Source organism: Zonotrichia leucophrys, chromosome 15, assembly GCF_028769735.1.
Source record: "Zonotrichia leucophrys gambelii isolate GWCS_2022_RI chromosome 15, RI_Zleu_2.0, whole genome shotgun sequence".
In the NCBI taxonomy this organism is placed as follows: domain Eukaryota; kingdom Metazoa; phylum Chordata; class Aves; order Passeriformes; family Passerellidae; genus Zonotrichia; species Zonotrichia leucophrys.
In genome coordinates, this window is record NC_088185.1 from 1,599,720 (window position 1) to 1,627,541 (window position 27,822).

Here is a 27,822-nt window from a genome sequence, read left to right on the forward strand (position 1 = left end):
TTTTAGTTAAACACTGGGGTTTTGGGGTTTTTTCAGCACCACTGGGTTTGGGATGTCCTCAGGCAGAAGTGTGCTGGGGGCTCCTGGCAACGCTCCTTTCTTTAGCAGGAATTGCAGCACGAGTCTGCACACTCTGGTGCGGGAGGGAAAAAAATAAACAGGCAGTTATGGAGTGTGTTGGGAAATTTCGGCTCCTCGAAAATAAAGTAGAAAAAAGCAAAAAGCATCGACTTGCAGGGCAGGGGCAAAATGTGGAGATGCCGGGGATTGAACCCGGGGCCTCATACATGCAAAGCATGCGCTCTACCACTGAGCTACATCCCCTCGATGGAACGTGGGCCGCTCGCAGTCTATACACCGATAGCGGGAGCCGCAGGCCAGGCCCTGGGGCGACACCGCGATGCCGCTGCTGTCACCCCGCGTCCCCCGAGCCCCGCGCTGCGACCCGAGCGCAGGAGGGCAGCGGGACAGCGACAGTTCCCCCTGAGTTGCGACAGTACATTCATAGAGGAAGGCAAAAAGGCCTTCTCTGTACACGTCCTCGTTAGTATAGTGGTGAGTATCCCCGCCTGTCACGCGGGAGACCGGGGTTCGATTCCCCGACGGGGAGGTATGCTAAATTTTGTCTCCGGATGCCATTTTTTGTGGGTGGCCCCAGGACGGTGTTTGTCTGCGACGCTGCCGTGGAACCACCGCCGGAGAGGCCGGACAAAGCCTGCAGAGCCGTGTTTTGCGCCAGGAGACGGGAGCGGAGTGCCCCGGGGTGGGCGAGGAACACCCCGCCGCTGCGGAAATGGGATGCTCGGGGTGAAAATGCCCGCGGGAAGGTGCGAAACCCCGCACAGCCGCGGTACCGGGCGGCGGGACCTGTGCGGGAGGGCGGGAAGCAGCGCCCGGGGGGCGCGGGGCGGGGTCGTAGCCACGGCCAGCGAGGGCGCTCTCGCCCGCCGAAATAGCTCAGTTGGGAGAGCGTTAGACTGAAGATCTAAAGGTCCCTGGTTCGATCCCGGGTTTCGGCAGAAACTTTTGGTTTTTACCAGTGGTTTTTTTTGGGTCTGGGTTTTTTTTGTTGGTTTTTTTTTTTTTTTCTCCTTACCATCAAGACGGTTCCTTTTGCCGCCGAGCGGAGGGAGGGAGGGCTGCTGTCCCTGCGTCGGGCGACTCAGGCGGTGCCATCGCAGGCGCTCCCGCGTGCGGGACTTTTGTGTCAGGAGCCATTTCCCAAAGGGCGGGGGCGATGCAGCAGGTCCTGCGGCCCCGCTCGGACATGACCAGGCCTGCGGGCAACCAGATTTCAACCGTCCTCGTTAGTATAGTGGTGAGTATCCCCGCCTGTCACGCGGGAGACCGGGGTTCGATTCCCCGACGGGGAGGTTGGTAATATTTTAGTCCTTCAATTTATTTTTTTCCTCACGGATTTCTCTGATTTCCGACGGAGCAAAACCATTCGGTTTTCTGCGTGCGAACCAGCAACGTTCTTGTCTTTTTGAGGGCTGCCTGCGGATCGCACCAGGCTCTGTACACCGCAGCGCTGCCGGGGCTCGGTGCCCGCCGCTCCCCGCACCGGGGCCGCCTCAGCACGGACCTGGCCGGCGGGCACGGGACACGGCGCGGGCACGGGGACGTAGCTCAGCGGTAGAGCGCATGCTTTGCATGTATGAGGTCCCGGGTTCAATCCCCGGCGTCTCCAGGTGGTTGCCACTCCTTTTCCCGTTTTTTGGTGATGCTTTATCCAGTCAAAGTCACTGAGTTTCGCTTAGCAGCAGCAAACGGACCGTGCGGCCGAAATGGGCCCACAGTGACACTTCCCAGCAGCATAAAGTGCGGTTTTTTTGTTTTTGGGGTTTTTTTTTCCATTTGGTTCTCTTCAGGCCTGTGCAAACGCACACGGCTTTTGCTCCCATCTGTGGATTATGAGACACAAGAGGCCCAAAAAGAAGCACAAATCATCAAACCCCACAATGCAGGGGAACAGAGGCCACTCATGCCAGGCTGACACTGTCACACCATACAGCCTGGCAGACATGCAACCCTGCAGCCACACGGAACACAGGGCTCTGCTCCACATTCCCAGAGCCAGAGGGGACAGACAGAAGCCAGGACACCACAGCTGGCTGCACTCCTGAACACTCAGGAGCTTCTCCTGGCTCTGCAGTGGCCACTCACCCTGCTGCCCTGTCAGCCCTGAGCTCTCAGGGAAACAACCACCCTGCTTCCTTGGGCTTGCGGGGAAACTGTGGGGCTGGGAAGGCTGGGAACCATGGCACAGCTGAGAGGCTTGGTCCAGAGAGACCAAAGCCCACGCAGAGCCTGCTTGAGACAGCTTTGATGGACACAGCCCAGTGGCAGCTGCTCCCTCTCACTGCCTGGTTACCAGCAGCAGCAGGAGCTGCCCGCTGACAAATGCAAAGTGACATTTCCTGCCGTGGTGGCTGGAAAGCTCCTTGTGCTGTTTATTTACTCATCTTACTTCCAGTTGTTATTTTGAGCCAGTGTTTGGCTACAGCGTTGCTAAATGTGAAGATCCCTGTTGTAAATTACTCCCTGGCAGCTACGCTTCTGGAATGTGCCCTGCATGTGAATGTAAGAGACAGTTTGCAGTAACTGGCATGCAGTAATAGACTTTTTCTCACAAAACACTTTCCCATGTGCCTTTTTGACGATTTTCTGACCAGTCCAGAGCGCTCACCTTGTAACTAAAAGAACAAGCGTAACATTATTAAGCTTAACATTAATATTCACTTTCTGCTGAGGAAAGACCTAAACCTGCAAGGATTCTCCAATTTCTGATATTTGTACACTCCCAATGCACAGCATCAGCCACTGAGCACTGAGAAGTAACCAAAAGACTTCTGTGGGTTTTTTTTGAGATTGTTATCACTACAGCTGTGGTGTTAATACAAACACAAAGCAGCAGAGGCCAAAGAGCTCCCCAGAGCATTCCCATCAATGTGCAGGCAGACACAGGCACTTTTCTTCAAATCACAAAGCTTTTGCCGGACCCCTGCTCTTTTCATGCTGGTGAGCAGCCCTGGGTGTTATCAGCGTCCCTTCCACTTTCCTTGGGAGCTGCCAAATGAATGATTTTGTGGGCGAATCAAAGCGAACGGCACTGCCTGGATCTTGCAGACAAAGCTCCATTCTGTTCCCAGCTGCTGCCTAGAGTTGCTGTGCAGTTTGGGTTCTCTCACACAGAAATAACACTCGAGGCGTCCCTCGGGATAAAGCCACGAATTCCTTCCCTCAGGAACCCCCTCACGGTGTGGCCGCAGGCAGAGCTGGCCCTCACCTTGCCCTAGGGGCAGAAGCCAAGGAGGTGTTTATCAACCAGGGGCGCAACTGCAGTGTTTAAGTCCCTGAACATAATGAAATTTTTTATCTTTTCTACTTTAACGTGCGGCTATGTCTCCTAATTGGGGTCACTGAGACGGCACAGCCGCGGCCCCGCTCCGCCGGCTCCAGGCCGGGTTTTCCCACCGCTCGCCGTCCCGCGCGCGGAACCTCAGCACACCCGCGCGAGGAGCTGATCCTTCCGCACCGCCCGGCTGCGCAGCCCCCTCACCCAACGCAGGAGAACGGAGGCGCGCGGCGCGAGGAAAATAGTGCGCAGCGGAGTGATCCGAAGGCGGGGGCGGGGCGCCGGGGGCCATATAAGCACCTAGCGGAGGGATGCGTGGCGCAGTTGGCGCTGGGTGAGGTTTGTGGTGTCGGCTTGGCCGAGCGGCGTGCCGCGGTGAGAACAGGCGGGGGAGGGCCTAGATACGGGCTGGGTGTCCAGGTGGAACGGAGGGGTATGTGCGCTGAGGAGCTGCGGCTGGGGGCGATGGCGGACAGTGATGGCGGGGGCAGGGCTGGGACGTTGCCTTCCCTTCAACGGCCGCACCGCGAGGCGGTGGCGGGCAAGGGCCGGGCCCAGCGGCCACTGGCAAAATGGCGGCCGCGCAGGCGCAGCGGTGCTGCAAGATGGTTGCGGGCGCGCGCCTCGGGCGGGAAGGGGAAGCGGTGGAGACCCCGCCCCTCCGTGGTTGTGGGCAGGGCTTGTTCTGTGACGTCACGGACGGGGCGCAGCCCCGGATGCGGGAAGCGGTTCCTAAACCACGGCGGGTTTTCCCTTTTCCAGGGAAAAATGCAGATCTTCGTCAAGACCCTGACTGGCAAGACCATCACCCTTGAGGTCGAGCCCAGTGACACCATTGAGAATGTCAAGGCCAAGATCCAGGACAAGGAGGGCATTCCCCCAGACCAGCAGAGGCTGATCTTCGCAGGGAAGCAGCTGGAAGATGGCCGTACCCTGTCTGACTACAACATCCAGAAGGAATCTACCCTGCATCTTGTGCTGCGCCTGCGCGGTGGGATGCAGATCTTCGTCAAGACCCTGACTGGCAAGACCATCACCCTTGAAGTCGAGCCCAGTGACACCATTGAGAATGTCAAAGCCAAGATCCAGGACAAGGAAGGCATCCCTCCTGACCAGCAGAGGCTGATCTTCGCAGGGAAGCAGCTCGAGGATGGCCGTACCCTGTCTGACTACAACATCCAGAAAGAATCTACCCTGCATCTCGTGCTGCGCCTCAGGGGTGGCATGCAGATCTTTGTGAAGACCCTGACTGGCAAGACCATCACCCTTGAAGTCGAGCCCAGTGACACTATTGAAAATGTCAAGGCCAAGATCCAGGACAAGGAAGGCATCCCTCCTGACCAGCAGAGGCTGATCTTTGCTGGCAAGCAGCTGGAAGATGGCCGTACCCTCTCTGACTACAACATCCAGAAGGAGTCAACTCTGCACCTTGTCCTGCGCCTGCGGGGTGGTAACTGAACCAGCAGTTGTTCCAATTAAAGGTTCCCTGCACTTGTTCATTCCAATAAAGCTGTTGCATCTGTAAAAGTCTGTGTCCCATGTTACACGAGCAGTCGTTCGTGACATTGCCCAACCCCAGGTTTCTAATAAACAATAATTACGTAGCTTTCCACAGACAAAGGGCTTGCAAAACTGCCTTATGCAAGCAAGGCTTCCACATTCCTGGTGATTGTAGCTAATCCCTCAGCCGTGCTTTTCCTGGGGTTGTGTAAGTGCTCTGATACCTGGCTGCAGCTCAGTGCCCGCCTGCAGATGTTGTGCAGCTGTGGTGTTGCGCAAGCAGGGATGTGCATTGGGGAGCTGTGCATGCTCCCCAGTCAGAGGGCTTTGAGATAGCTCTTGGTTGCCCGGCAACTGCCTTTATTTTGGGATTAGTGGAGGAACATCAAAGGGTGATCCCGCAGCTCGGTAACAGGATGGTCCTGCAGCCCTTGGGCTGGGAAGGTGGGGTGGGAAGTGCTGATCTCATCAGTAACGGGGTGGACTTGTTTTTTTGTCAAGCTTAATGGCATTAAGCAAGCAGTAGTTTCAGATGTACCTACTGGAAACGTGAACGTGCTTCATTCCAGCTGTGCCCCAAATGGAAATGCTGAGCTGAGCTATCACCCAGCAGTTCCTGTGTGCTGCAGAAGCCCTGGCAAAGGGGAAGTTGCTTCTGAAGTATTTGTGGGAGTTGCAGCAGGGCTGATGAGTTAACCATGGCTGTGCTGGGTGTGGGAGAGGAAAAGGGAGAGTGACACAGAAATGCTCTTCCAGGAGTGGTGACACGGGCTCACCTGTGGAAGGGGATGTGGTGGGAGCTGAAGGGTCTCCGCTGGTGGCTGGTTCAGGGGACCCGAAGGGATCCCAAAGGGATCTTGCACTGCCTGGGTGGGGTAGCAGGGTGTGGCTCCAGTAACACCAGTTCCTTTCGCTAGTCCGGCCTGTACAGAGCAAGTTCAGAGCACCAAGGTCTGTGCTGTGCCGGAGGAAACATTTGAATGCTAAAGAGCTGAATCCCGTGTGGGTGGGAGCTGGAGCTGTGCCATCCTGGACATCCTGTTCTCCCCCACAGGAGTGCCCCGGGCTCTGCCCACGCTGCCCTGGCTCCTGGGCTGAGCCCCAACAACTGCAGGGAGCAGCTGGCCATTGTGTGGGCTGGCTGTCCTCTGGGACAGCAGAATCCCCAAACTGAGCATCTGAAACACGAGTGCAGGGCAGCCTGTCTGGAATGCAGGGAGCATAACTGCACGTGGTTCTGATTTGAAGGCACCTGACTGCCACTGGGGAGAGCTGCAGGAGGACACAGGGTGTTTGATAATGTCAAAGCCTCCACAAATGACTACATAGCCGTGCTTTGAGAAATCCTTTTATTTCAATGTCTCAGTAACAAACCTTTACAATGTCCTATTTAAAAACCCAATGCTGTAACGGCCTGGAGCAGGCTGCAGCAGGCAGAGCAGCAAGCCTGGAGGAGAAACCTGTGCTGTGGCCTCGTGAGCAGGGTCAGCCTCTGCTGACCACACAGGAGTGGTGGGAAGTTGTGCCAGGAGGGTTGGAATGGGTGTTAGGGAAAAGTTCTCCCACAAAGGGAGGGCTGAACATCCTGGGGCTGGCCACAGCACCAGCCTGCCACACTCCAAGATGAGTTTGGACAGCACTCTCAGGCCCATGGTGGGATTTTGGAGCTGGTCTGTGCAGGTTTTTGACTCGATCCTCGTGGCTCCCTTCCAGCCCAGCACATTCTACAGTTCTGTGACCTCTGCAGGGTTTGAGGAACCTCAGGGCTCAGCGTGGCAGTGCCAGCGCTCCAGAGGCAGCACCCGTGAGCAGAGACCACAGCTGGGGTGGGATCAGCCATGCAGCAGCAAAATCTGATGAGAACAGCAAAGCCTGTTGTCAGCTTTAAGGGTGTTTTGTTCAAACCATGGCAGAACACGCCGTTCTGAGATCTTCTCACAGTTGTGTTGTTCTGCAGCGCCTCAGGGAATCTCCTGGATTTTATTGGGAAATTTGGGGATTAAAAAAAAATCCCTTTCACTGTGTTTCTTTGTAAAAATATGTCTTAAAAAAGTAACAGTAAATCCAGTGCCTACTTTGTGCTGTTCTGAAGGCATTGCTGCTGGGAGAGGGGGCCCATCCCACACCAGAGACCAGCCAGGATTGAACAGAGACATTGGTTAATTGATCTGGTAATTAAACTGGCAACTATCAGGGTAAAAGGTTTAGAAGGGGGGAAAAAAAGGCCCAATTCAGTGTAAAGATACAAATGGAAATGCTCCCCTGAGGTGGGGGCCATGGCAGGAGGTGGCAGCCATGAGATTGTCCCCTCTCTGTGCAGGACAGTGTGTGGCAGGTGGAAGCACTCCAGCTGCCAGATGTGTTTGCTCAGCTGGGACAATGGGATGTTGTACATCATTGATTTAAAACAGGCTGTCACAAACTGGACTCTTTATTTTCTGCTGCCTTCTGGATGCTTCTTGGGATGAGTCTCAGCGAGGCTTTTATTCAGGGCCATGTTCAGATGCAGAAGATGGAAAAAAGACTCGGTTTTTTTGGAAAAGCAGAGTTGGGTTACACGGAAAAACAGAGGCAGGTTAATGGGTGATGGACGCTTACTCCTCAGGCAAGACATACATATATATACATACACACATGAATAGAAACATGGTTTATGTCTTTTTTTGTCAAGTGACAGAACAAGAAGGAATGACTTCAAACTGAAATATATATACATATACACATGAACACAAGCACGTTTATGTATTTTTGTCTAGCATGTAATGACAGAACAAGAAGGAATGGCTTATAAACTGGAAAAAATAGGTTTAGATCAGATATTAAGATAAAAATCTTTACTGTGGTGATGGTGAGGCACAGGGACATATTTCCCCGAGCAGCTGTGGCTGCCCCTGGATCCCTGGCAGTGCCCAAGCCCAGGTTGCATGGGCTTGGAGCAGCCTGGGACAGTGGAAGGTGTTCCTGCCCATGGCAGCAGGTGGAACGAGATGATCTTTAAAGTCACCTCCAACGCAAAGCATTCTATTCTACAATGGCATGACTGAGGGACATTTTATCTGTCTATATATTTATTTATACATTTCGTCTCAGTATTTTACCGTTGTGCCCTTTTTCCCGTGCGCACACACGAGTTTACATTGACGCTCGCTTTTCCTTTCCCGTCGCGCCTCCCGCGGGGGGCGTGGCTTTTCTCACCAGCCCCGCCCCGTCCGGCGCGGCCCCGCCCCCTCGTCCGGGCCGGGCCGGGCCGGGCCGCGGGGCCATCCATAAAGCGGCGGGGCCCGCTCCACTGCCGGCCCCGCTCCGCTCCCGGTACCGGCTCCGCCCCGCCATGGCCGTGGCCCACCGCAGGCTGTCCGTGGGGCTGGGGCTGGCCGGGCTGGCCTGCGCTCTCCTGGGGGGCTGCCTGCTGCTCCTGGGGCCGCTCATCGTCCGGCAGCAGGTCATCAAGGTCAGCGGGGCGCGGGGGCGCGGCGGGGGCTCCGCTCGGTGCGGGGTCGCTGGAAGTGGGGCTGGAGGGTGCGCTGGAGGCCGTGTGCGCTGCGGGGCTCGGCTCGGTGCGGTGCGGGGCTCGGTGTCGGGCTCGCTGCGTGCTGTCGGTGGCCGGGGCCGATGCGCCGCGGGCTGGGGCGGCTGAGCCTTTGCCTTGTGCAGTGTGCTCCGTGGAGCCGAGCGCTGGAAGAGGCAGCGTCGCTGCTGCAGCTCCGAGCAGCCTCAGGCTCTTCCTCCGGGCAAATGTGGTTTGGGGTGTTCCACCTTTGGTGACAGCAAATATGCCCGCGGTGAGCAGGTGAAGCAGCCCTGGGTAACTAACGAGGGCTGGGATTAGCTGGGGATGCTTGGCAGAGCATCACCCTGAGCGCTGACACTTCCCCTTCCCTCCTGCCTCCACCTGCAGCACCAGTCATTCCTTTCATAAGTAGATGAGCACACTGCCGGGCTACACGTGAGATGCTTTCCCGGCTGGAAACAGGAGCTCTCCAGAGGATCCCTGTGCATGGAGCAGGCTCCCAGTTATCCTCTCTCCTTCAGAAAGAAGTCCTTCAGACTGAAATCCTGAAGAGTTGCTTCTCTGAAGACCTGTTTTATCCACAGGAGAGGTCCTGAGGCTGAAGAGGGTTTGTCCCCAGAATGTGGGGCTGTGGATGGAGTTGTTGCTCTGCTCAGTAACTCTGCACAGTTTTATGAAGCAGCACTCCTGTCCCACCCGCTGTAATGTAGAGCTCATCCCCACATTTAGCCAAACCTTTTTCTCCCTGTCCAAGGCAGATGTGCTCCGTGCCTTGGCCTTTCTCCAAGCTTCCACCTACCCAGGTCAGCCCCTGAAAATTTGCTTCTGATGAAAGAGGTGAACAAACAGCTCGTAGCCAATGGCTGGCGCCGCGTGTGGCGCAAAGGCTGTGCCGAAAATGACCTACTTAAACTCACCCCTCGCAAGGGCAGAGCCCACAGCCCTGTGCATTAAACAGCACAAAGCCTTTGTTCAGCTTCAGCACGTCAGGAACTGGTACCTGCAAATAAAAGGCTGAATGGCCCCTGCAGGACAGAAATGACACTTTTTGTGCAAAAGCCTCTCTGCTCTCTTTTTAGCTAATCCTGATTTTTTCAACCTAATTAGCTAAGTTCTAATAATTTGCAATGAGAACAGAAGATGAAGAACAGATCAACCCTTGTTTCTCCTCCCTTCACCTCAAGCCCTTGGTCTCCCCATCGTCAACATGACACAAAATTACCCTCCACTCATTATTTTCCATTTCACATCAAACCTAATAACTGAGTGGTGACAGGTGATGAGAAACATTCAGGTCCTTGCTGAAACTCCTGGGTTGGTCTTCAGTATGGGTAAGAGGAGCTAGAAGGGCTGGGGCTGGGCAGGTAAAGGCTGGTTTGCCCATCCTGGCCTCCTGAGCTCTGTCAGGATGGTGAATCCTGATGGAAAAGCACTTACCTATGGACAGGTGGTTGTTACCAGGATATCTTTGGGTGAAGCCTGCAGGGAAAGCAGGGAGCTTGGAGCCTGCCCCATCTGCACTGGGCTGCCTGTGGGGCTGGCCCTGCAAAACCTGGGGAATTTTGCTTTTCTGGGAGCATCTGGAATGGCACAGACCTGCACACAGTGAGTGAGGCTGCATCAGCTCTGCTCCCCTTGGGAGCTCAGATGCTGCCCTGGGAGCAGGAGCAGCATGGTCCTGGCCCAGCTGGAGCTGATGGGCAGTAACCAGTTCCTTTCAGTTCCTCAGGAACAAAGATCAGCCTGGTCAGGAGGGGTCAAACAACTCAGTGACTCTTTGCAAGCCATCTGGTTGACAAATACTCTGTTTTTATCTCGGACATATGACCGTGTTTGTTTTGACCTAAAAATAGCTTAATTTTAAGCTCTTTTACCCCGTTTTGGGGATCTTAGGAGCACCTCAAGAGTACCTTGAGCTGGTGAGCCCAGGTGGGGAGAGAGCTGGGAAAGGCAGCAGGGAGCTGGGATGTAGCTCCATCTGACTGGGTGCTTCTTATAAAAGTAAATACATATGCAACAAGTGGTCAAGGGAGTGTGAGACAGAACAAGCGACTAAAGGAACGCGGTGTTCTTGGTCATAAATCCATTTTATGCTTGTGAATCAGGGCCCTAAAGCAGACTAAATAAAAATCTGTTACTGCTCCTTTCTACCTTGAAATCCTTGAGGCTGGCAAAATGAGAGCAGCATGTGGTGGTGGGGAGGGTTTGCCAGGTTAGATGGGTCCCACAGCATTGTGGAGGTGTGTTCCCAGGGATTGGGTGGATGAGGGGCTTGCAGGGGCCTGCTGCTCACAGGTAGCTCAGCTTTCCCATAAAATTCCTCAGGAGGGAAGAGGTGGTGTGGGGAAACCTCTGGCACCTCAACCCCCTGTGTCAGCAAATTTGTGCCCAGTGAGATGGAGCTGCTCCACAGCAGGAGCTGCTGAGCTGCACCAGCACAAAGCCCACATCCCTCCTCCTGCTCATGGATCAGCCCCACTTCCATAATCTGCCTGGGTTACCTAAGCAGGGACATGGATCTCTGCTCCCAGGAGAAAAGATTAGGGTGGAACCCATCCAAAGTGGGTGTTCAAGAAGGAACAGGCTCCTGCCCTCCTGCAGCACCCTGGAGGCAGGGAGGGAGTGTAGGGGATGTGCCCTTGTACAGCTCTGGGCTGGGGAGGGCTTAGGGTGTCTCTGAGCTCCTGCAGGCATTTCCCAGCACTCAGGACAGTGATATGGGAACAGGACTGTGCCTTGCCTTTGACCTGCCTCATCATCAGCTGTGAGTCAATGCAGGCTGGCAGCTGAGAGCAGCCACGGGTGTCCTGGGCTGTGCTGCTTTGTCATCCCAGTTCTCCATCTTCTCTTTGGGAATCTGGTGGGCTCTCCCTGCTGGTACCCAGGCAGCTGTGAGGATAGCTGTGCCACTTCTCTTGCTCTTAGCTGTGTGGGGCTGCCAAAGCCACGAGCAAAGGCCTTTGGGACAGGCAAGTAAAACGTGCAGAGAGTAGTGAATAATTCAGAGCCCGGTCTGCAGCACATCAAACACTCGGAAGCCCTGTGGGCAGGATTAGGAAAGTTAAGCCTGAATAAATAAGCCAGCAGACATCCTGGCTTCTAAGGATAAACCTGATGCTTCTGCACCCACAGGATTTCTCACTGTATATCTAGCTGGGTTTGTCTGCCAAAAACACCTGGATCCTCTGGAGAGCATCCGTGCCTGCCACCTTCAGCTGTGCCTCACACTGAGCTGAGGGTGGATGTGTTCACCTGCAGCCACAGAGCCCAAGTGTTGTGTCCCTTTATTTCTTCTGCCTTACAGAACGTCAGGATCGACCCCAGCAGCATCTCCTTCCAGATGTGGAAAGACATCCCTGTCCCTTTCTACTTGTCAGTGCATTTCTTCGAGGTGCTGAACCCCAAGCAGGTCCTGCGGGGAGAGAAGCCAGTGCTGAGCCAGCGTGGGCCCTACGTGTACAGGTCAGGTGCCCCTGTGCCCCAGCCTGGCACAAGCCTGACCTCTGTCTGTCTGACCTATGTGTACAGGTCAGGTGCCCCTGTGCCCCAGCCTGGCATGGGCCTGACCTCTGTCTGTCTAACCTATGTGTACAGGTCAGGTGCCCCTGTGCCCCAGCCTGGCACAAGCCTGACCTGTGCTGCCTGCCAGGCTGCTGCCTGGCTCCTCTGGCAGAAGGACATGGCACCAGCAGCCTCACTGAGAGCCCAGGGGCAATGGATTTTGGAGGGACCCAGATGTGCTCCGGATTTTAAAGAGACCCAGATGTGCTCTGATCTTGCTGCAGACACAGGCAGGAGCTCTGGCCACTGAGACAGGGAGGTTGGTGGGTGCTCCACTGAGTTGTGGAGCTCAGCCTTTTTCTGGGGCCTGTTGGGCAGGCAGACCTGGGCTGATATGGCCAAAACGTGGGTATGAGGGGTGTTGGTGTGGTGCTGGGTGACCCTGTCTTCAGAGTGCTCTTCTTTTATCTTCACTGTGCATTGAAGAGCCCAGCTCTTGAGCTGGAGTCACCTCAATATCAAATTTATGGGCCAGCCCAAGTCCTTATCTAACATGATACCTGAACATGCCCAAAATGAGTGTTCTGCTCATGGGAGCTAGCATGGAGCACCAGCACTGGGTCAGGCCCACACACAGCAGGGCTGGGCCTGCTTGAGGATGCTGCCTGAAGCCCCAGGTGTTTCTCAGCACCTCAAAGTGATTGATGTTGAGTTGAATGTGAACTTTGCCATGAGCAGTGATTTCCAGTATATTAGTACCTGCAGTAGTGGGGTGAGGTTGAACAGCAGCCTAAGCAAGCTTATGTGGGAAGCTTACTGGTTAATCCAAAGCTGTTTGAGCAGTGTGAGGGGACACCTGCAGTATGTATGTGCCCTTGTTTGCCCTGGCCTTGCCAGGTCCCCCGCTGTGGGTTCTGTATGTTTCCATTGCATCTCTTTGTTGGCTTGGGGAAAAGCTTCACTTGCTGTAAATAAGAATAAACAAAGGGCCAAAGCTTATTAGTGTCCTTGTGTTCCTGCTGAGCAAGATTAGTGCCCTTCCCTAATGTGGGCTGTAAAACAGAGGCTCCACAGTGGAGGACTTTGTTTTTGCTGGTGAGCTGAGCTTCAGCTCCTCCAGGAGCAGTGACAGGGTTGTGATGCTGGGGACAGAGCCCTGCAGCCCCCATGAGGCTGGGGCTGCCCCTGTGGTGTGAGCTCTGAGGTCCAGAGCACTGGGCTGGTGCCTTGAGAGGCTCCCTGGAACAGAGGCTGGACAGAGTTAAATTAATAAAGTAGAGATTTATTAAAAGGCCTTCAAAGGATGCACCTTGGGCAGTGCAAGAGCCCAGCCAGGGCTACACCCAAGCTGGATGGCATGTAATGAGTTTTCACACTTTTATAAGTTTTGGTCCATTTCCATATTGAGGTTCAGTGTCCAATCCCAGCTCCAGGTTGTGCAGTCCCACCCTCCCAGGTTGCTCCTCTCCATTCCCTGTTGATTGCACTTGTTGGGGCTGGAGCTGCAGCTGTCCTTGGTTCTGGGGCTGGAAAAGGATTGAGAGTGTGGGACTGAGGGGAGGAAAAGGATTGTTCTGTGGGACTGAGGAGAGGAAAAGGATTGTTCTGTGGGACTGAGCTGTCAGGAGAGCTGCTGACACTTCATATGGAGTTCAGAAATACACACTAACACAGTACAGAATGTGGAAAAGATGAAAGCTGAAAGGCATCAGGCGGTGTGCAGGACATGGATGGCCTGAAGCCCTGAGGAGCAGCAGGGCTGTGATGCTGTGTGGGGGCTGCCCTGAGCCCAGGAGCCATCCCATCTGCTTGGGAGCAAACCCCTGGTGGCACATGGGGCATCTTGGCTGCTCCTCTCCTGCGTGCAGCTTGTTTGGTGTGTGGGTGCTGTGGCTCTGCGTGCCTGGGCACCTCTCTGCTGTGCCTGGGCTTCACAGGGACTGTGGGTGAAGCAACAGAGGGGATTTGCTGTTTTGCCTTCAATTTCTTGGGTAATGAGTTGGGAAAGAACACTTTGTGCCTGCAAGAATCCAGCCTGTCGGGGATGCATGGCTCTTGGGCTGCTCTCTCCTGACAGACCCTAACCGTGCTTGAGGTGGGGTGTTTATATCTGGTTTATATCTGTTCCCATACTGCAGACCCTAACCCTGGCTGGGGTGGGGGGTTCTATCTGGTTTATATCTGTTCCCACACTGCAGACCCTAACCCTGGCTGGGGTGGGAAGGTTTATATCTGGTTTATATCTGTCCCTCACTGCCTCCCCAGCTGCCCCATGGCTCCTCACTGGGCTTTGGTCTCCCCCAGCACCAGCCCAGGCCTGTGCAGCCCATTCTGTTCGAGGGGCTCTGCCTGGGGGTGGTTGCCATGATCTGCCATCTCTTTGCAGGGAGTACAGGGTTAAAACAAATATCACATTCCACGACAACGACACTGTTTCCTACCTGGAGTACCGACAGCTTTTCTTCCAGCCACACCTGTCCAATGGCACGGAGGACGAGTACATTGTGGTGCCAAACATCATGCTGATGGTAAGTGCTTCTTGCCTGGGTGGGTTCCACCTTCTGAGCTTGCAGGGAGGGTGGTGATAGCCAGCGTTGAATTACTGAATCACTTTCTTGTAGGGCTTGGGGCTGATCAAGCAATGAGGTGGTTAAGCTTATATAATGCAGTTTTCTGCTTTGTGGGTGTTAATTGTTCTGTTAGGCTGCTCTGTTCCAAAACCAGAGTGCAGAGCAGCTGGTCTGGAGTCTGCAGCCTCATCTGAGCATCCTGTGGGGAAATCAAGCTTGTGAGCCCTCAACTGCTTTCTTCCCCAACTGGGAATAAATGAAGAACCTCAGTCTGTCCAGAGTATTCCTCTGGGGCTATGGATGGGAGCAGCAGAACGATTTGGGTTAACACCAAAAGTGCTTCATCTTTGCTAAAGATGGGCCTCTCATCGCAGACATTTGTTTCCCTTCTCAGGGAGCAGCTGTGATGGTGGAAAAACTGCCAGACCTGTGGAAGCTTTTGCTGAGTGGAGCCCTGGCTGGCCTGAAGCAGGAGGCGTTCATGAACCGCACCGTGGGCGAGATCATGTGGGGCTACGAAGACCCCCTGATAGATGCAATAAATGCAATTGTTCCTGGCCTGCTCCCTTTCAAGGGGAAGTTTGGATTATTCATGGATGTAAGTGTTGGTTGGGAATGCGAAAATCCCGCAATTTTGATCTTGGGGTAGCTCAGACACTGAGCTGAGCAGAAGCTGATGGGGCACCCAGAGTCAGGCACGTGTTGTGTGCAGGAGATTAAACAATCATTCCTTCCTTCTCTCTGCAGTTCAACAACTCCAACTCGGGGCTGTTCACAGTCAACACAGGCATGAACAACATCAGCCAGGTTCACATGGTGGATTCATGGAATGGGCTCAAGAAGGTGAGAGTCTGGCAGCCAACCTTGAATTATGGGCAGTGCCTGATTAAAGCAGGGTCACCTGAAAGCTCTGGGGTGAAGAAAAGTTTCTACAGGACTTCAAGTGCTGCAATTTCCGTTTCAGCAAGTTGCCAGGAGGCAGCCTTGTGGCAAGGGGCTATTCAGGAAGCAGTAAATTAATCTCCTCATGGGTTTTTCACTTGCACTCCCTTGCAGTGCTGTTGGGGCTGGTTGCCTCTAATGGTTGAAGTCTCAGGCTCCTGTGGGCTGTGTTGAAGGTGTTAAAGGATGCTTTACTCTTCCCTTGTGGAACTCTGCTCCTAACTAAAATCAGCTGTAGAGCTCAGCCTCTGGGGGCAGGAGGATCTTGTCCATTAATTGTTTGGCTCACAGAATCATGGAGGGTGGAAAATATGCCTAAGATGGGAAAGAACTTTGGTGCTGCTGTGGAAGCAGTGTGGGGTGGTGGACATTGCATGCAGGGAATCCTTCTGAGTTCTTCTCTCTCCCCCTGTCCCACAGGTGGATTACTGGAGGAGCAGCCAGTGCAACATGATCAACGGGACAGCAGGGGAGATGTGGCCACCCTTCATGTCCCCAACCTCCCTGCAGTTCTACAGCCCTGATGCCTGCAGGTGAGGCCACACTGCCAGCCTGTCCCTGTGCAGGTGGCAGGACAGCTGCTCCCATCCTGCACACACAGAGGCCTCAGGAATTGTTTTTGGTAGCTAAAGTTCAGTTTGGGTCTGCATTATCTCTGAGCTTTGCAAACAGGGTAGTTGTCTCATTGTCAGCATCTTGTGGTGTCCATAAATACCTTCCAGATCACTGGAGATGTCCAGCTTGCCCACTTTAATCAGCACAAAAGGACCAGATGTGGTTATCTGATCTAGATAAGATGTGGGCAGTTAGAAGGAGAAGTAAGGGTTGTCAGAGGGAAATGCAACTGGAACTGCAGAACTCTTTCAGCTGACTAAACCCTTGGAGAAATTATGTCTGGGAGGAAATTCGTGCCGCCATTTCCAGGCCCTGTCTTCTTTTTTTTCTTCTTCTTCTTTTTTCTTCTTTTTTTTTTCTTCTTCTTTTTTTTCTTCTTCTTTTTTTTCTTCTTTTTTTTTTTCTTCTTTTTTTTTTTTTCTTCTTTTTTTTTTCTTCTTTTTTTTTTTCTTCTTTTTTTTTCTTTTTCTTTATTTTTTTCTTCTTTTTTTTTCTTTTTCTTTATTTTTTTCTTCTTTTTTTTTAGTTCTTTTTTTTTCCTTCTTTTTCTTTTTATTTTTTTCTTTTTTTTTCCTTTTGCTTGTGTAAGACACCCTGACCTTAGCTGATCACCAGGGGTTAAAGTACCCCTCAGAGCCAGCCTGTGTGCCTGTGCCTGAGGCTGGAAGGAAGGAGGGCAAGCAGGCACAAACCCCCTGTTTTGCTTGGGGAAGGTAATATAATTCCAGCTTTGTAGATAGAGCTGCAAAACAAGCAAGTGCTCATGGTGAACAGAGAACAATGAGCAGTGAACAAACAGCTGAGCTGGGAACAGCACAGGGATTCCTCTGCACAAGGGACATCAGCAAACACCAGAGTGACCTGGAGGCAGGAATTTACAGGGAAGTTTACCTGTAGCTGAAGTTTAAACACATTCCTGTTCGTGTCAGACTCCAGGGACCTCTGGAACAGGGCATGCTCCCAGTGAAGGGGAGGAAACCCAGCTTGGTTTCTTGCTGGCACAGGAGTTTCCTGTCACACAGAGCTGTGGGGAAGTGGCTCAGCCTCTCAGACAGAGCTGTGTCTCCTCCCCAGGCCTCTGCCTCAGCCTCTGTGGACAGTCACACACATCAGCTGGGCTCAGAGCATTGCTGCCTCTCTGTGCAGCTGATGCTGAGGCAGCCACCAGGGTTTTGTCCTGCTGCTGGGCTGCAGCGAGCTCTGCCTCCTCTCTGGGAGGTGAGCAGAGCCAAGAGGCCCACGTGTAACTGCTGAACATGCCCTGAACCCCCATCCTTGCTCCCACATCAGGAGGGACCATCCCTCTGTAGGATGAGCATCCCCTTGGCCTGCCCAGGCTGTTCTGGCAGCCCACTGTGACCCATTCTGTGATTCTCTGATCCCTGCAAGCCTCACTCAAGTGTGAAGGGAGCCAATTTTTGTCCTGGAAATTTGCACCAAACCTGGCCAGCAATATTGCAGCACAGTATCAACAGCTTCTAGTAGGAAGAAAAAAAATCTTGCTGTGTCATGCAGGGAAATTTTCCGCTGCCCTGGAAGTCTGCTGCTGGAGTTGGCTTGCAAAAGAGATTTCTCCATGTCCCTGCCCTGTAACGGAGCACCTCAGAGCCAGGGCTTGCATAAAGTGGGTATTATCTCTTGGAGAGCAGCCCTGGGGATTACTGCATGCCTTTAAACAAATCTCACCTGGATAGAGCAAACAGACTTCTTATAAGCCTGTGGTTTCTCTGCCTGACTAGTCCTGACCAACCCTTTTAGATGTGCTTAAAACATGGAAAGCAAAAGGTTTCAATCCTCATTCCCCGAAGCACTGCTGAGGGTTTATCTTGATCTCAAAGTCTAAGTTACATTGCAACTGCATCTTATCCAGGCAAGATAAGCAGCCAGTGCTGTGCTGGGAGCCTGTTGGCCAGTGCTGATCCCTCTCCCCTGAACCATTGCAGGTCCATGACGCTGGTGTACGAGGAGTCGGGGCAGTTCCAGGGTGTGCCCACCTTTCGCTTCGTGGCACCCAAAACCCTCTTTGCCAACGGCACAGACTACCCACCCAACGAGGGCTTCTGCCCCTGCATGCAGTCTGGCATCCAGAACGTCAGCACCTGCAGGCTCAGTGAGTCCTTTCCCCCACCCTGGCTCTCCTCAGTGGACCTATATTAAATTTGAGATGCAGCAGAAGCTTGATTGTCTGAAAAAAACAGCTCTAGTGCCTGCTGGGGTGCTGAGAAGTACTGGTGGGCTCTCTGCACTCCCACAGGCCTCTCAGCAGTGAGGGAAAACCCTTTGTGCCTGATCTTTAGTGCCCAGCCCTGTGAGAGCCTGGCATTTGTGGAAATGCCCGGGGTACAGTGGGAGCATTGCATCCCCTGGGCTGCTGGGGGGAGCAAGGAGGAGGCAGCCCACACAGATCCCAAATTAAATGTCAGCTTTGGACACTGAGTGTGTGAGGGACACACTGACCTGTCACAAACTCGTGTCTGGGCACAGGGGTTACCATGGCATGGTGGTGGGACAGAGTGGGTGGTCCTGAACCCTTCCAGATCAGTGGAACAACCTGCAGGGAAGGAGGGGGAGGAGATTACTGGCTGGGAGGAGAAATTATAAAAGCCTGTTCAGAACAAGTACTGCAGGGCTGTAAAGACCTCAAATAAAGCTTTTAGTTGGGTGTGGAGCAGCTGAAGATGCCTTTAATCTCCCCCAGATGCGCCGATGTTCATTTCCCACCCTCACTTCTACAACGCCGACCCGTCCCTGGTGGATGCAGTGGAAGGCCTGCACCCCAGCAAGGAGCAGCACGGGCTTTTCCTGGATGTGCACCCTGTGAGTGAGCCCCCCAGGGTCCCCCCTGAGCCCAGGGACCAGCCCAGCCCGGGGGGACCCTGCCATCAGCCGAGTGCTGGCACCGCTCTGCTCTCGTGGCGCTGATCCCAGCAGGTTCCAGAGTGCAAAGACTGGCGAGGGCATGTGCAGATAAAAATGTCAAAGCCATAAACTAATTGAATAATTAGCCTGGCTTCTGGAGAATTGCAGAACTAATTATAAACATAATTGTTTTGATAAGCACAGTGAAACTCTTTCCACTGACTCAGGCCTATAACACCAGGAGGTGTATCTGGCAGCAGCCCAGCTCTGCCAGTGCACATTGCCATGAGAGCTGGCTGGCAGAGCCTGAGGAGCACGCTGTGCCTCAAGCTGGCACCTCCATTTTTGGGCTGGCACCTCCATTTCTGGGCTGGCTTCTTCCCTTCTCTCAGCCTGCCCATCTGGAACTGCTCTTGCACTGGGCTGCTGTGTTACACCCCTCCTGTACCCCCAGTGTGAGGGTGAAGTCACCACTCCAGAGGGGAGATTTGGGCTGTCCTGAGGTATCCCTGTCCCAGCTGCTGATGGCAAAGGGACTTTGAGATTTTCCACCCACAGCCTGTGTTGTGTGAGGTCAGTTTTTCTAAATGTTCTGTGATATTTGCTCAAGCAAAAAAAAACCTGTTTCCCTCTTGAGGTGAGGTAAACTGTGTGTGTTATCTCGACATTGGGTTCTGACTGCTGCTCTTATCGTAGTTATGAAAATCTAATTAAGTTTATTACAGTATCAAACATCTCCTGATAACAGTACAGTTAACTGCATTTTTATCTAGCTGTAGGCTGCTGACTACAAACAGGGACAGTCCAACAAAAATTCTCTGCTTGTAAAAATGTGTTGCAAAACTGCAGAGTCATGAGAAACCAATGTCTTAATGGGTGTCAACATGACCAGCTTTGAAGTGTGATGTTTTTCATGGGCTTGGAATGTTGGACAGGGTCTGTTGGTCCCAGGAAGTCACTGATGAACTGGTTGTTCTCTTCCCCTGCAGATGACAGGCATCCCCATGAACTGCTCCATCAAGCTGCAGCTGAACCTGTACATAAAACACGTGTCTGGTATCATGTAAGTGCTCACCTCCCAGAAATGTCCATCTGCCCTCCCTGAGCAGGGAGCTCTGCTGGTGCTGAGCTTGCTGCAGAGTTTACTCTCTGCAAAGCTTTACCATGGGCAGTTGTCCCATTGCTGGAGCCAGCTGGCTCCTGTTGAAACAGCAGCCATTGCAGTGGCCACAAGTACATCCCTTAGCAGTGCCGAGAGTGGCTGCCTGTTTGCTCAGCTGGGGCAGTGTCCCTGTTCCTCACAGACAGCTGAGGGAGGGACTGTTCCTCGTGGTGGGACAGGAGGTTCACCTTGTTCACACCTCCACTGTGCTGCCTCTCAGGAGAGGCAAAACCCACTTTGCCTGTGGGGTAGAGAGTGAAACCTATGTCCACAAGGCACTTCCAGCTCTGAGAAAGCAAACAAGAAGTCTCTGTAACCAAACTATGGTGCCAGATGTTAAATGCCAGCAAGGGTGGGAGTGTGCTCTTGCTGCTTGGGCTGAGGGGCAAACCCCCAGACAGCCCCATGGTGCCCCCCAGGTGACTGAGACAGAAACTTTGGCATTCTGCTGTACTCAGTTTCATCTCCCAGCATTGGGATGGCACTTCCTGCTGTCCTCAGTCGGTTAAACCCCCATGGAAGCACAAGCTCTGCTCCTGCATGGAAAGCACCTGGTCCCCAAGGGGGGAACAGCTCACCTTGGGATTGCCACCCCCTCATGGTTCCCTGGCCACTGTCAGTGTGTCAGACGTGTCCCCTCAGGAAGAATTGTGCTGCTCATTGTGACCTGATCAATCATAAACCTAAGCTTGTGTTTCTTTTTTTTTTTTATTTTCTTCCCTCTCAGTCAAACAGGGCAGATTAAGCCAGTGGTCCTGCCGCTGCTGTGGTTTGCAGAGGTGAGCTGCCTTCCTCAGCCTGGTTCTCTCCCCATCACCCAGTGCTGGGGAAACTCCACTTTGCATAAAGCTTTAAGCCAGCCAGACTAATTAAGCACCAACAGAAGGCTTTTCAATACTTGGCTATGCCATTAATCCCTCTGAGCTGAACAAACCCTGCTCTATACTTGGTAAATCTCTGGCTCTGCCCTAGATGTGGGGTTAAGTGGGGCCCTGGACAGAGCTGCCAGCATCCCTGTCCTCCTGTGGGCCTGGGAGTGCAGCCTCCAGCTGACTCCTGCTATTCAGTAAAAGCTTTTAGCCTGGCTGAATCTTGCATAAATTCCCTAATTTATGCTGGGAGGTGGTGGGAAGGGAATCATTCAGCTGGTCTCAGTCTGGATGGAGGGAGATGCCACTGACAGGTTGCTTTTTTGGGCAGAGTGGATCCATTGAAGGCTCAGTGCTGAAGCAGTTTTACACCAACCTGGTGCTGCTGCCCTCGGTGCTGGAGTACCTGCAGTACATCCTCCTTGGCCTCAGTGTCCCTCTCCTTGTCTCAGCAGCTCTCCTCATGGCAAGGAGGAAGGTAAGGCCCTGCAGGTGCCTGTGGGAAGTGCTGTCAGTCAAATCACACTCAATCAGAGGATGCAGTTTGGGCTGCCAATCTAACCTGTGTGAGGAAACACTGGCTGATCCCACCAACCATCTCCTGCTGGTGCCAGGTGGCAGCAGACAGCAACAGGGCTTCTTGAGCCTTCTAGAAACTGGGCTGCAGATAGGTAACATGAAGCATTCCTGGTGTTTTTGGTGCACAGCAGTGCTGGACGTGGCTGCCTGGAGGAGCAGCTATTTCTCAGCTCACCCAGCTAATGGAAGAACAATCCTGGTTTATCAAGCCAGTCTCCCTAGAAGGCAGCAGCAGGTCTGTGCTGTTGCATCTCTACAGGCTCCCAGCGTTTTTCCAGTCAGAACAGAGCCTTCTCCAGAGGATGGAGCTGTCTGAACGCAGCCTGCTAATGAAATGCAGTTGCTGTGTTCTTGCAGAGGGGACAGAGCCACTGTGGCTGCTCCTCAGCCCAGCACAGATTCTGTGTTTCTTTGGAACTCCCTTGCTGTGCAAACTGCTCCAAAGAGTCTGTGACCGTGTTCACAGGGGTCGGAGGATGAGGGAAGGTGGCTTAGACTGGCTCTAAAGCTGCAGAGGTGAAGAGGCTGTTGTGGGGATAAAAGGCAACTCTGGGATGAGAGCAGGATGAGGGGAGCCTGTGTGAGGGGATGAGAGCAGGATGAGGGACGGCCTGTGTGAGGGGATGAGAGCGGGATGAGGGGCGGCCTGTGTGAGGGGATGAGGGCGGGATGAGGGGCGGCCTGTGTGAGGGGATGAGAGCAGGATGAGGGACGGCCTGTGTGAGGGGATGAGAGCGGGATGAGGGGCGGCCTGTGTGAGGGGATGAGAGCAGGATGAGGGCAGCCTGTGTGAGGGGATGAGAGCAGGATGAGGGGTGGCCTGTGTGAGGGGATGAGGGCAGGATGAGGGCAGCCTGTGTGAGGGGATGAGGGCAGCCTGTGTGAGGGGATGAGAGCGGGATGAGGGGCGGCCTGTGTGAGGGGATGAGAGCAGGATGAGGGGCGGCCTGTGTGAGAGGATGAGGGCAGCCTGTGTGAGGGGCTGCCTCTGCTCAGCTGCTTCCTGCCCTCCCTGGCACACCCATGCAAACCCACCTCACACAGTGCCAGGTTCTCGGAGTTCCACCTAATTGGATTTTAATCAAGTCTACAATTACTTAAGTGACTTAAACACATGATCCCAAATCCCCTTGTTCCTCCTCACACTTCCCTGCAGGTGGGAGTGATGCTAGGGCCCAGAGCTCAGCACCAAGCCCTCACTGTGCTGCCAGGATGGTTCTGGGGTGAACTGCTCCCCTTCAGCACATGTCAGTGGTTGTTGGCTGGCACACAGCCTGCACTCTGCTGGTGAGCCCAGGGGCTCTGAAAAAGGGCTGGGCAGCTCTTTCTAACACCTTGTGCAGCCCTGAGCTGGCATTTCTTCACCCTGCTTTGTGCAAATCTTAATTCCTGCTATCAAAGAGGTTTAGCCACGCTAGAAAGGGTCAGGGAGAAAAGCTGGATTTGTACTCGTTGAAGCCAACTGAATATCTGCTTGTGAAACATCCCAAGCCCAGGCATAAGCCAGCTGTATTTCTGTGCTCAGCCAAAAGAGTCATGAAGTGTTAGAACTAAAAATCCACAGCAGGAAGTGCCTGGCTACCTGGAAAGTGACTAAAAAAGCCTCAATGACTTCCCAAATCTCTAAGAAAGCTGCACAACAACACATGAATGTCTCCACCTAATGAGCAGATAAGGGGTTGTAAACTGGAAGCCAGCGATTTGCAGCCAAGGTGTGTTCCTCATTTGATTGAAGTGTTGCTGATCTAGCTCTGATTGCCTAATCGTGCACAGTTCTGCCTCCCGGAGCCACAGGCATGTCAGAGGGGACACTGAGCAGGGACATTGTCCCCATCTTCACGTGTCTGCCAGCGTGAAGGGCTCCCTGACCCAGCTCCTGCCTGGCTGTCCTGTCTCCCTCTGGCTTCTGAGGCCAGTGCAGATGAGGTGCTGTGAAACACTCAAATCTTAGTGTAGTTTATGGTGGAGCCAGTTTGAAATGCATCTGTTGGACTCACAGCTCTAAAAATGCATAATCTGGGTGTAAAATGCCCCCCAGCTGTTGTAGCTCCCTGCCATTGTGGCATAATGTGTGCTGACACTTTCAAAAGGCAAACAGAACCATTTTAAAACTGGCTTGACACTGAACAAAATCCTAAATAGGACTTAGCTTAATCTAAATTTCGAAATCTTCATTAATAACTAGATTCTAGTTGAACAGTGATTTCTCAAATCTGCTCCGAAAATTGGAACCCTGATGAAACCCATGTCTGAGTGCACCATAAACGAGACTGATTGTCTTCTAGGAAAATTGCTCTTTATTTTGGAGTAGCAATAAAAAGAGCTCAGACAGTAATAAGGCAAACCAGGCCACCTCTGCCACAAAGCTGCCTCCAGTTAAGGGGACGGTGTTGCAGGAAGCCAGACTGTAGGTGGGTACCCAGTCAAGGTAACATGCTTTTCCCTCCTCCTGATTTGATTAAACTTCAAACCAATCAAATGAAACCTTTTGCTGTCCACAGCTCCCAGCCATGCCCTCCTGGCGAGCTTTGATGGAGCAATGCTGTCTCATAGCCTTATTTGGGGCAATTTAGATGTCTTAATACTGGTGTTTAACCAGGTTGCAAGCACATGCTCTTATTGTTTCTCCTGGTGTACCTGATCTGCAGCCCTAAAATGTCAGCAGGGATCAGGGGAACGGTAGGATTGGTGTGAGGAAATACTTTTCCTGCCTGTTTTCCCCCATCTCTGAGTGTTTGAGCTCCAGAGGTAAGTTTATTTGAATGGGGTAACAGAGATCAGTCCACTGGTGGTGTCACCCCTCCCCTGACCAGAGGAGGGAATTTCTGATGTATAAAATATCTGGGTTTGTATTACAGGAACACAAAGTCACTGAGTCGTTGAGGTTGAAGGGGCCTCTGGAGGTCATCCCCAATCCCTGTGCTCAGGCAGAGTCACCTAGCTCAGCACCATCTCCAGATGTCTCTTAAGGTCTTCAGGAGTGGAGATTCCCCAGGGCAGCTGTTCCCGTTTTTACACTTTTCACAGGAAAAACAAAAAGAAAAAAAAAGTATTTCTTAATGTGCAGATGGAATCCCCTTTAGGTGTCCCTTTGCTCTTGTCCTGGACACCACCAAGAAGAGCCTGGCTCTGTACTCACACCCTCCCTTCAGAACCTTGTTTCCAGTGCTGAGATCCCCCTGAGCCTTCTCTTCTGGAGGCTGGACAGGCCCAGTTCTCTCAGCCTCTGCTCACATCAGAGTCTCCAGTCCCAAAATCACTCCAGTGCTCCTTTGCTGGGCTCTTCCCAGCAGCTCCATCTCTCTCTTGTGCTGGGAAGCCCAGAGCTGCACACAGTGCTCCATGTGTGGCCCCTCCAGTGATGAGCAGAGGGCAAGGACCACTCCAGGAGCTGCTGGCAACACTCCCAGAGCAGCCCAGGACTCAGCTGGCTGCCTTTGCCACCCAGCTCACCCTCAGCTCGCTGTCCCCAAGGCCCTCAGGTCCTTTTCTGCCAGGCTGCTGCAGAGCTGGTGACCTTTAGGGTGTGGGGCTGTTCATCCCAAGTGAAATTCTTGTACATCCTCTTGTTGGACTTGATGAGGCTCCTTCCAGGCCCTTTCTCAGCCTGCTGAGGGCCCTCTGGTGTACCAGCCACTCCCCCAGCTTTTGCAGATCATTAATAAAGATGTTCAACAGGCCTGGACCCAGATTGACCCCTGGTGTACACTGATGGTTGCTGGCCTCCAACTCAGCTCTGGGCCTGGATGTTTGGCCAGTTCTCAGTCCCCCTCACTGCCTGCTCAAACAATCCCAGCTTCATCAGCTTCCCTGGAAGGTTTTGATGGCAGATGGTGCCCAAAGCCTGGAGTGCAGGTAGACAACACCCCTGTTCTCCCCTGGTCTGCCAAGCCACTCATTCCATCACAGGTGATCAAGCACAGCTGCCCCTTGGTGAAGCCCAGGGCCTGCACTTGATGGTTTAATTGTCCTTCATGTGCTGGGAGTGGTTCCTGGAATTATCTGCTGCATCACTTTCTGGAGGATGAAGGGAGGCTGGCTGCTCTGTAGCTCCTGAGATCTTTCTTGATCCTTTTCAAGATCTGCTTTCATTCAGTCTTTGAGCCAGGACTGGTCAAAGACAGCAGGGAATGGCCTTGCTGTGACATGAGCCCACTCATCCCATCTTGGTCTGTGGATTTGTGCATGTCTTGGTTCCTTCATGTTCTCTGACCTCATCCTCTTCCACCAAGGGTGCAAATTCCTTGCTCTGGACTTGCCCCTGGTTTCTGGGGTCCCCTGCCTCATTCAGGCCCTCGTGGTTCCTCCTCTTTCCTTGGTCACCTGGGTACTCAGAGAAGCCTTTCTTGTCTGACATCCTTGGCTGGATTCAGTTCCAGTTGGGTTTTGGCTTTCCTCTCTTCATCCCTGCATGCTGGGAGAGTTTCCCTGTGTTCCTGTCAGGTTACCTGTCCCTGCTCCCACCTTCCACGTGCCTCCTTTCTGCATTTGTGTCTGGAGCTCCTGGTTCATCCATGTTGCCCTGCTGCCTCGGGATGCTTGTTAGGGTGGAGTGTTCTTCAACTTGGAGGAGGTGACTCTTGAATATTAACCATCCTTTTTGCCCTGACTGCATTCCCTTACCAGAGGTCTGTAGACACTTTTAGACTCAATAAGGTTAAAAATTCCTCCAAGATCCTCAAATCCAAGCTTCAGCCCAAAGAGTCTCCAGGTGTTGCTGGTGGAATCACTGGTGAAGCAGCAATGGTCAGAGGGTTAGAGGAGCCTCACAGTCCCTCCACAAAACCCCAATCCATGTCCCCAGCCAGCAGAAGGCTCTGGGTGAGGGCCAGGTTGGTGTCCCTGTCCCCAGCAGCAGGAAGTGACCCAGTCCTGTCACCTGCTGCTTCCTCCTGAGGTTCTTGCATTAATTAGGGTCAGGGCCCACGTGGTCTGTTGGAGGGTGTATCTGGCTCCTGCTCAGCCCTGAGGGTGGTGAACCTGTTCTGTAGCTGTGTTTGGGTGAGGAGGAGCCATCCTGGTGCCAGAAGGCACCACCTTCCCCCTTCCCCAGAGGCTGCACCTGCATTATCCTGGGGAGGAGGCTGCCTGTGTGTGCTGCAGCTCCTGCCTGGGCTCTCCAGGCTCTTGTGTCCCTCAGCAGAGTGTCCCTGTCCCTCCCATCTGGATGACTGTCCCACAGCTCCTCCACACAGCTCTTCAGGCTGGGTGCTTGGGTGGTGTTGCAGGTGGGCAGGAATGGAAATAATCTGGTTTGGGTAAGGTGAGAGGTACAGAAAGGAGGTACAAAAATGTTCCATTGAAGAAATGGGTCCTTGGCCACTGCAGGAGGCTTGGGGTGTGCATGGCCTGGGTGGGGACGTGTGGCACCGCTGTGTGTGGCCAGGCTGTGACCTCTGTCCCTCCCCTGCAGAGAGGAGCTGCCCAGAAGAGCCCCCGAGCCCCCGCCAGAGCCACCCCCTCCTCTGAGACCACCCCGCTGCTGCAGGACAGCGACAGCCCCGGGCAGCACGGAGCCCAGGCATGAGCCAGGACAGCCCCGGGCAGCATGGAGCTGAACCAGCCTGGGACACCTTCCTGCTGCTGGGACAGCTCCTGCAGGACAGCAACAGCCCCGGGCAGCACGGAGCCCAGGCATGAGCCAGCCTGGGACATGGATCCCACTGGGACACCTTCCTGCTGGGACAGCGACAGCTTCAGAGCATGGAGCTGAGGCATGAGCCACCCCTGCGACAGCTCCTGGAAGGACAGCTCCCCAGTGGGCCTGGATCCCACTGGGACAGCTCCTGGTGGAACACCCACCCACTGGGACACACTTCCCACTGGGACACCCTTCCCACTGGGACACTGATCCCACTGGGACACTGATCCCACTGGGACAGCTCCCACTGGGACACCTTCCCACTGACACAGCTCCTGGTGGGACAGCTCTCCACTGGGACATGACCACACTGCAGGTGACACTGCTTCAGATCCCCAGAGCCCTCTGGAAGGTGAAGTCCTGGACAGCTTGGCAGAGATCCTGCACAGCACAGCACAGCACAGTCGTGGGATGGTCCTGCTGCTCAGCATTCCTGCTCATCCAGAAACCTCAACACAGTGTTCAAGAACCCTTTTTGTCCCCAAGGGCCAGCCTGAGCCACTGCCCTTCTCTCCGGTGGAATGAAGGAATGAAGATTGTTGCTGACTGATCTGAGAAGTTATTTGCAATTTAAAACTGCCTACTGCTAGGGATAACAGGCACTTTAATGGCAGCCTTTAAAATAAATGAGGTTTGTATAGGTAGCACTGATGGGATTTAGTGATCTTTTTAAAAGCCACTGTTCATCTCCCCAAATGGGGCACGCTGTCCTGGA

General features: G+C 53.5%; 2 protein-coding genes and 5 non-coding genes across 10 annotated transcripts; 6 read left to right on the top strand and 1 right to left on the bottom strand.

The window, feature by feature from the left end:
• Positions 1-252: 252 nt before the first annotated feature.
• Positions 253-324, bottom strand: TRNAA-UGC (transfer RNA alanine (anticodon UGC)). The gene has a single exon. It is a non-coding gene; the product is annotated as a tRNA-Ala (tRNA).
• Positions 325-538: 214 nt separating this feature from the next.
• Positions 539-610, top strand: TRNAD-GUC (transfer RNA aspartic acid (anticodon GUC)). Its single transcript has one exon. It is a non-coding gene; the product is annotated as a tRNA-Asp (tRNA).
• A 336-nt stretch (positions 611-946) lies between these two features.
• On the top strand, positions 947-1,019 carry TRNAF-GAA (transfer RNA phenylalanine (anticodon GAA)). Its single transcript has one exon. It is a non-coding gene; the product is annotated as a tRNA-Phe (tRNA).
• A 282-nt stretch (positions 1,020-1,301) lies between these two features.
• TRNAD-GUC (transfer RNA aspartic acid (anticodon GUC)) lies at positions 1,302-1,373 on the top strand. The gene has a single exon. It is a non-coding gene; the product is annotated as a tRNA-Asp (tRNA).
• A 245-nt stretch (positions 1,374-1,618) lies between these two features.
• Positions 1,619-1,690, top strand: TRNAA-UGC (transfer RNA alanine (anticodon UGC)). The gene has a single exon. It is a non-coding gene; the product is annotated as a tRNA-Ala (tRNA).
• Positions 1,691-3,467: 1,777 nt separating this feature from the next.
• UBB (ubiquitin B) lies at positions 3,468-4,885 on the top strand. Of its 3 annotated transcripts, none has more exons than XM_064726972.1 (2): positions 3,468-3,692; positions 4,121-4,885. In XM_064726972.1, the coding sequence occupies exon 2, from the start codon at positions 4,127-4,129 to the stop codon at positions 4,814-4,816; it is 690 nt and encodes a 229-aa protein (XP_064583042.1). In that variant the 5' UTR covers positions 3,468-3,692; positions 4,121-4,126; the 3' UTR covers positions 4,817-4,885. The 3 variants fall into 3 exon arrangements, with proteins under 3 accessions (XP_064583042.1, XP_064583043.1, XP_064583041.1); XM_064726973.1 differs by having other exon boundaries at positions 3,607-3,733; XM_064726971.1 differs by having other exon boundaries at positions 3,677-3,791.
• A 3,180-nt stretch (positions 4,886-8,065) lies between these two features.
• Positions 8,066-27,751, top strand: SCARB1 (scavenger receptor class B member 1). Of its 2 annotated transcripts, none has more exons than XM_064726576.1 (12): positions 8,066-8,309; positions 11,674-11,831; positions 14,257-14,398; positions 14,835-15,038; positions 15,188-15,283; positions 15,803-15,915; positions 17,941-18,107; positions 18,696-18,814; positions 19,846-19,919; positions 20,746-20,797; positions 21,219-21,365; positions 23,752-26,850. In XM_064726576.1, exons 1-12 carry the CDS (start codon positions 8,190-8,192, stop codon positions 23,875-23,877), a joined length of 1,518 nt encoding a protein of 505 aa, XP_064582646.1. In that variant the 5' UTR covers positions 8,066-8,189; the 3' UTR covers positions 23,878-26,850. The 2 variants fall into 2 exon arrangements, with proteins under 2 accessions (XP_064582646.1, XP_064582645.1); XM_064726575.1 differs by lacking the exon at positions 23,752-26,850 and adding an exon at positions 26,880-27,751 and having other exon boundaries at positions 8,068-8,309.
• Positions 27,752-27,822: the final 71 nt, after the last annotated feature.